This window comes from Manis pentadactyla, chromosome 8, assembly GCF_030020395.1.
Source record: "Manis pentadactyla isolate mManPen7 chromosome 8, mManPen7.hap1, whole genome shotgun sequence".
Taxonomy (NCBI): Eukaryota; Metazoa; Chordata; class Mammalia; order Pholidota; family Manidae; genus Manis; species Manis pentadactyla.
Genome location: NC_080026.1, coordinates 125,489,824 through 125,497,951, shown reverse-complemented (window position 1 = coordinate 125,497,951; position 8,128 = coordinate 125,489,824). Strand labels below are relative to the sequence as shown.

At 43.0% G+C, this 8,128-nt stretch overlaps 1 protein-coding gene across 1 annotated transcript in view; it reads left to right on the top strand.

Moving 5' to 3' along the window:
• The first annotated feature begins 601 nt into the window (after positions 1-601).
• ABLIM1 (actin binding LIM protein 1) overlaps positions 602-8,128 on the top strand; it is a 283,881-nt gene continuing 276,354 nt past the window's right edge. The window contains exon 1 of the mRNA XM_057506367.1: positions 602-836. Coding sequence (XP_057362350.1) covers positions 824-836 — 13 coding nt within the window. The 5' untranslated portion in view covers positions 602-823. The remainder of the gene's footprint in view (positions 837-8,128) is intronic.

Genomic DNA, 8,128 nt, shown 5'->3' with positions numbered 1-8,128 from the left:
TTTTTATCTTGATATACAGAAAAAGCGTATTTGTTTCCAGCCCGTATCTGACACTTCAGAGCTGATACAGTGTATCAAATGTTTCTACAGACGTTGGTTCAATGTTTGTTGACTCAAGACACCGCGCCGGGTCAGCCCTGCTCTCTCGCTGCAAGAAGGGTCCCGCCCACCCCACCCAGCACACTTTGAAGGGGCTCAAGGGTCGCGAATTTTGCTTTGACCCGCGCGCGGACCTCCCAAGGCCTCTTTTCACTAAGGGCCAAGCCCCGCGGGCGACGTGGTCTTCCCCTCCCGTCAAGGGCATCCCTTAGGGGAGGGAACAGAACAGCGCCGTCTTGCTTGCTTTTTCTGGGACCAAAGGAGGAGGCTGGAAAGTCACTAATAACAGCAGCAGTATTATTAGTTATTATTTTAAATTAGGAGCCCGGGTCGGGGGAGGGGAAGACGCAGACCCTCGCTGCACGCCCCACCTCGCCCGGGGACAAAAGCCCTGCCCGGCGCCGCTGCCGAGCCGGCGGCGCGTCCCCGGCGGCCGCTGGACCCGGTGGGCCCGGCCGCGCGGGGGAGGCGGGGGAGGCGGGCCCCGCCCAGCGCCGGCCGCGGGCTGTCAGCGCTGCCGCGCCCGGCGGCGGGTCCCCAGCAGCCCTGCGTCCCGCCTGCCGGCCGCGCGGACGCCCAGGTGTCCTGCGGGAGGCGACCCCGCGCGCAGCTGGCTCCCCGCGGCGGGCGCGTGGCGAGGGGGTGCGTTTCGGGGGGCTTTTCCGCCCCACGCCCTGCCGGGTGTCCCCTCCGCCCTCCAGCTGCGGCTCCTGCTGCGTGAGCCATGTCCACAAGAGGTGAGTGGGGACGAGGTGGGCACCGTCCCCAGACCCCGCGTCGGGCCTGGCGGGGCGCGGGCCGGGGCGGGCCGGACAGGTGCGCGAGGGCCAGGGGCTGAGAGCCGCGCGGGCCCAATCCGGCCTGAAACTTTGGCAGCGGATCCCTGGGTTCTGGGCGGCTTGGTAGGGGGGAAGGAAGCCCTCGCCCTTGACCTTGAACCCCGGATGGAGGCGAAGCCCGCGGGCCAAGGTCGGTGCCCGGCTCACCTGTACAAGCTGCCCGGCTGGGCTGGGCGGGCGTGGGGGATGGGCTCCCTGCTGCCTGTCCTGCTGGGGAGCCGCCTGGAGGGCTGTCCAGGAGGGAGAAAGAGGTATTTTTTTCCTCCTTTCTTGTTACCATTTTGCAGCTTGGTTATGGAAGGAATCCAGGGCTTGATGCAGTAAGATTTAAAGCTGCAGTGCTTTACACCCCATTAAAAAAGTAAATCCCCTACCTGTACTCCTCTTTGCATTAATTCTCTCCCACGTATACACACCGGTTTTCTTTCTGGAGTGAAATAATTAACTGCAGGTGAAACTGGGTGAAAGAAAAAAATCACAATTGCTTTTCAGGCAAGAGTGAAGGGAATGTATTTCTTGCCATCCAGAGCCAGTGGTGATGCTGGGGAGAGTGGGTTAGTCATAGCTCAGTGGCTGCTACTACAAGTGCAATATTACAGAGATCAAGTCATTGTGCAGTTTGCCGGCAACTAAAACGAAATGACTTGGTTGCTTTGCCTTAGGCATTTAAGGAAAATATTGATTATTTTTAGAAAGTGTATTTGCAAAGCAGTAAGTACCACCCCTTTTGATACCCTGAAACTTGTGAGGAGTTGCAGTTTTGTTTTTTTTTTAAACTCTGAAGGGTTAACTCTGCTTTTTTGAGGGGTGTTTAGGAACTTAATAACATTTGTTAGAAAATTTAGTACTACCTTTCAGGGTTCATTCCAGGGTATGTAATGAATAGAGTAATTTCTGTCCACAGTGTTTAAATTCCTTCTTAAGGAAACCGGTCTCTGTTGATCTGACAATAAGGTTCGTCGGTTCTGTGCCTGGAAATGGGGTGGTAGGGCCTGGATGGAATGGCTGAATTTACATTTGTAGATACTGGGCTACAGAGGTGGCATGGGGCTCTGAGATACTATCTGCTTAATGACACCTAATCATTTGTGCACATTAAAAAAAAAAAAATTGAAAGAGATGACAGGGACTCTTGTGTGTGGGATCTTCCAAGTGACTCCAGCTGTACAATCTCTGAACGGGATTGTAAGACTGGGGCTTTTGGTCCTGACCTCTGTCCTGAGTACCACAAGGAACATGTGGAGAGTGTCTCTCATAGGCTGTAAACTCTGTGGTCAGACTCCACTTCTGATCCAGCTGCACACCACCCAACCCCCTGAGTGCAGAAGCTTGCACACCTTAGAAGCTGAGTAACTACTGGGAACCTTGGTATATCTTAGGAAGCATCAAGTTCCTTAGGTACCCCACCCCCACCCCCCCACTTTCATCTTGTCTGCAGCCCCTTCTGTTACAGGGCCTCTGTGGTTTATCTGAATATATGAAATGAAGATGGCTTCAGTGATTAAGAGGGCTAGAGCCCTGGATTGGGGCCTAGTTCTTAAATATTTCATCCTGAACCTAGTTTCAAGCAGGATGATTTGGAGTTAGAAGTAGACATTTCACTCAGCTGCCTTGTTTCCCCTCCAAACTCTATGTGGATAACCTTGCATTTAACAGTTTCAAGTCTGGATAATATTGCAGGGGAAAAATCATGGTAATAAATATCAGCTATTACATACTTATTAAATGCCAGGCACTTTATATGTGTTATATATCATTTAACCCTCCCAATAACGGAATCAAACAGATACTGTTAATACCTCCCCATTTCATAGATTAAAGAACTAAGGTTTTGAGAGATTATGTAATTTACCTTCAGCTCAAACAGTGAATGTCAGATCCTGATGTCCACCTCAGGCTGCCTGACTTCTGTTCACACCTACTTTTTTTTTACCGCCTCCCTATTATTAGTTCTTTGAATATTATAGTAAACATCAAAATCATTGATTTACCAAGAAGAGACAGAAAATGCCCTCCACTTGAAATTTAAAAGGAATGGCCATTGTGAGTAACTTGGCATTTCCAATATGTGTAGCAACGTCTTCATAGGTATTTGGTGATGACGAAGTGGAGGAAAGAAGGCCATTGATCCCTGGTGGTGTTATTTTGCTATTCCCACTCTGTGTTTCCTCTTACTTCAGTTTTGAGGACCAGAACTTCTCCAATATCACCAATTACTTGAGGATTCTTCTTATGTTTTTATGAAGTCCTTTTATTTTTATGAATTTGTAAAAAAAACACTTCTTAATTATTAGTAGACTGCCTAATAGAGTAGCCACTGAATCAAGCTTGTATGAAAAAATGTCTGTTTGCCATTCCTTTTCTGTGAAAGATGTCAGAACTGTGAGCTTCAGTATCCGCTCTCATCTATATTCCTGAAAGTACGATAGAGTTTCAGGGTCAGAAAGTTAATGGGTCTGTTTACATACCTAATTTATAAATAGGAAGGTCTTTGGACATTTAGAAAGATAAGTCTCATTGATTTTAAAAATGATCTCTCTTTATTTATAATATCTTGGCTTATAGGTTATGGTAGGGGTAGACATTTTTTTAAATTTGAAAATACTGAAAGCAATTTCCTAAGAGAAGTAATTTTATTAAAAATTTTAGAGAGGAAAATATCATTCTTTACTTCAGCTGCTCTTTAGTATGAACAGAGTACTAAAATTCAACTCATTATTCAAACTAACAATAAAAAGTATTCTTTAATTCCATGAAAGGGCAAGTTAAGACATTCCCAACTTGTGGACTATTCTCATCAAAGACGTTTAACTTGTTAACATATTTTTACTACTAGAGACCAAAATGAAGCCATCATATCTTGATTTTTAAATGACCCACTAGAGGAAATTACCACACTTAGAATAAAGTTTTCAAATCTGGGGAAAAATATCTAGGTAGCATTTTTAAAATGTAGATTTCCAAGCCTTATTTCAGATCTAATGGCTCATAAGCTCTGACGGCAAGCCCAAAAATCCACATATATGAAAAGCTTCTCTAGCAATTCTAAGGGCCATTAGATTAGAGTTGGATCATAAGAATTATCTGGAGTATTTATTAACATACTGACACCAGGGCTGTGTTTAAGATCTATTGAGTCAGAACATTCAGGGAAAGGGCTGGAAATCTGAATGTTCAATAAGCCCCTGTTGATTCTTCAGGACAGGCAGATTTGGGAGCCATTGAAATTGAGCTTGTTTCTTCTAATTCAGGGTTCTGTATTATCCAGAAAGTTTTTTAAAAAGCTGTTTTTGAGTTATAAAAATAATATATAAAAATTCATTATCTCTCTATAAAATCAAAATAGACTATATTCATTTATTAAGGATATATTAAATTACTTAAATTATAAAGTAATATATTAAAAATTCAATCAGAAGCATATAAATTACAAATGAATTACTCCCTCTCTACCAAATCCTCAGAATTAAGCATGACAAACAGTGCATCCTGTGTATCCTTCCAGACAGTTTCTATCTGGTCAGGCTTTGATTCAATTCAACACATTTTTAATACATATTCTGTATAAGACAAATGGCACATAACAGGTACTGCACACAGAAGAGATCTTTCAGCAGCCTATTAACTTTTCAGGAGCTGGAGTCTTGAGAAAAAAGATACAGGTGTGTGTGGATAGCGTCCATTGTACTGGCAGAGAAATGCCTTGAGGTATGCATGCTCTAGAAATGTTAGTTTAGTCTTGTTATCTTTGTTTTCAGAATCTCCATAAAACTGAGAGCATCCTTCATGTTCATTCATTGGTTAATAAGTGACTAAATTATGGTACACCCATACCACAGACTGTAATACAATTTTTAGAAAGAATGAGTTAGACCCGCATATATTGGTCTGGAGGGATGGCCACAATACATTATTAAGTAAAAAGAGCAAGTTTTATAATAAAGTGTTTGTATTGTATGACCCGTTTTGTAAACTGAGAAAAGTTCCTATGTGTACATATTTATGTGTACCAGGGACATAGAGAATATCACAGAACAGTACATACTAAGGTTACCACAAAGGCAAAGGTGGGGAGAGGAGACGGTTAACTTTTCTTTGAATACATCTCTATGTTGTTTGCTAGCAAGTAGACATAGCTTTAATAGATGAGAGAAAAATCCAATGAACAAAGAGTGTTCACTTCCTCCCCATTCATTCATTTCATTTGTTTGCATTAGGGACATAGTTTTTCATTCATTCATTCAACAGACATTTATTGAACAGCTGTTATGTGCCGGCAATTGATGACTAGGACCCAGTATATACCTTCAAGAAGCTCACAGTTTTGTAGGGGAGACTAATACATAAATATTTATAATAGAATATGCTGAGTTCAGAGAGAAGGAGAGAGCTAATACAGGATAAAGAGAGAGAGTTTTTTTGATGACACAAAGAGTGGCACCAAATACAGCCATGGAAGTAAGGACTGTGAGATCAGGTGAAGCCTCTTGAAGAAAGCAGGGTTGCCTTCTTGGAAAATGAGTTGGATTCTTGGATGAGCCTGATAAAAAAGACTGGGGTGGAGGGAAGGGCTTTCCAGGGAGAGGAGCATGAAAAAGAAACAGTGCTACATGTGTTGACCTGAGAAGCATGTCGGTGTAGGATGGCACGATTACCGGTAAGAGAAGAGCCAGATCTCAGCTGAGCCAGGAGGTGCAGAGGGCACTTTAGGTAAAGACTGAGGATATAGATAGGGGTTTTTGTTTACATGCAACTATGGGTCCAGGGAGCACAGTGGAAGGCTGCCAGGGTGAGAGATGTGAGGCAGGAGGGAAGCCATATGGGGCAGAAAGGGTTGAGTGGGGAGAGGAATCGAGCAGTGAGGGGGCTGTCCATCCATTCAGTGACTCAGACTGCAGGAATGAGGGAGATGGTTGGGCACGCTTGACCTCAGATGTCCTAACTTAGGCATGACAAGTTTGGTTGCAGACTGAGCTGAGTTCTGGGCAGTATCAGCAAGAAGTGGAGGGGGCTGTCATCAGCTTTACAGAACAGCAGCAAAGCCCTCTGCTGGACAGGGGCTCTTTCAAAGGGTTAGGTGCAGAGGGACCTTAAGAATCAGAACTACACTCATTTTTGCTGACTCCTTCAACTTCCATGCTTACAGCAGGGCTGAGCAAACGTGTATCTATCTGCTCATTGAAAAATGGGAGACTTTCATTGTCTCTCCTTTCTTTTCACTTCCTCCTGTAATTCTATGCCTGTTACATCACTAGTTGTATCACTCTATCTTAGTCAGTTTTGTTCATGGTGATGTTACAAAGATACGCTGAGTTCTTATTTGGTGTTTATGGGGCCATTTTTCTGGGTTCTATTAGCTACATTTTCCCTCTCTGAGTTATATAACTCTCAAGGAGCTTATCAAACTGAAAAGAGAAAATATATTTGAAAGCCACATTTAGCCATTAACTAGCTTCAGTATTAAAAAAATCAAAACAGCAACATACTTTATTTCCTGGAAGGCCTTTTTGGCATTCAAAATAAATGGGTTTCAATTCAATAAATAGATTTTTTTTCATGTGAGAGTTTTTGACATCAGTATCTGCCATGTGGGAAAATCATGTTTCAGGAAAGATTTCAGAAAGTGAAATTGTTCCCACATTGTGTGTGTGAACAGCATTACTTTAAAAAAAAAATTCTGAGATCTCTTAGGGAAGGTTGTTAGTCATGTTTCTCAGGTTATAGCTCACTCTCATCATCAGTTTATAAGTCATCTCTCTTATCTGATTTGTTGACCTATTTTTGTCCCCATGCCCCAATCCTATTTCCTTTTCTCCACAGGCACCTATTCTAATATACTTGATAAATCTGCCCTTGAATTCATAGTAAAACCAATTCTTAGACCAGTTCTCATATTTAAAGCTTAGGTACCAAATTATCATGTGTGTGTGTGTAAAGTTATATACACAGCTGACCAGAATAGAATGTGACAAAGATTATCTTCTAGGAATGAATGATCAAACTGCTATGGGAGGGTCAACTATTGTAACTGGAGACCTCAAGAATAGCTTCCCCTCACAGTGGAGTGAGGTATGAGTTGGTTTTGAGGGATGAATGGGAATTTGGCAGGCAGAGTGAAAGATGTCCATTTCAGAAGGAACAGCACAGGTAAAACAGGGAGAAGTGAAAGAGCAGGATACTGGGGAGCAGGGAGTCTGTGCAAGTGGGAGGGGGGGCCACAGGATCTGTTGTAAGGAGCAGAAAAATAGGGCAGACAAATAAGGATGTATTAAACTAGTAAGCGTCTACATCAAAGGCTTTCCTAAATAGAGAAGTACAGATGTAAAGATGGGAAGTGAGAGATCTGTCCTTGGTACACTTCAAATAATTCATCCCTGGTTGTACAAATACCCACAATATGCATTGGAGATGGTATTTTATTGCCAGCTTATACTGTAGTGAGTTACATTTTATACTAACTGCATTTTCATTTAGGCAGACATCTTGCCAAAAGCCCCTCTCTTACGCTTCCTCTCATATGGCAGATTATTGCTAGTGTTGTGCCTGACTCCGTAACATCCCAGTACTAACCATGATGGTACAAGGAGGGCCAAGCACAGAACATGGCTAAGCAACACGTTTGACTATAGCAAGGGGAAGGGGAGAGGCCATTGCACCAGGAAGAAGTCTGCCCTCTTAACTGATCCTAGTTTTACATGCATGTTACTAGGTCCCTCCGTTCTAGAGAGGAACAAAACAGTGCTGATTAATAGAGCCCATTAAAATGAAAGATGAAATTTTTTAAAGTTTAAGGAACATTTTCTTCAAAATGGTAAATTAGTCTTCGTCATCTTTTATGAGTAAAATGTTTCTTTTTCATGAGCCTGTGGTTTCAGGTTCTTCTCTAACTTAATCCATATTAATGTTCATGGACATAAATAGTGCTTATCACTTGATATAGTTTGACATTTTGTTGCTCCATTCGCAAGATCTACTAACAACCTGAATCAATACTTGTGGCTGCCATTATCTGCTTAATCATTGGCTTCTAATGTACTTGAGTAGAGAAAGGAATAAGAGCATAAGTGGTCAGCATTTCACCCTTGTTAAAGTAGCAGTCTCTGGGAATATCATCCATTCATCTGTCTGTCCACCCATCCATCCATCCATCCCATAGACATCTATTGGATGTCTAGACAACCTTTCTAGAG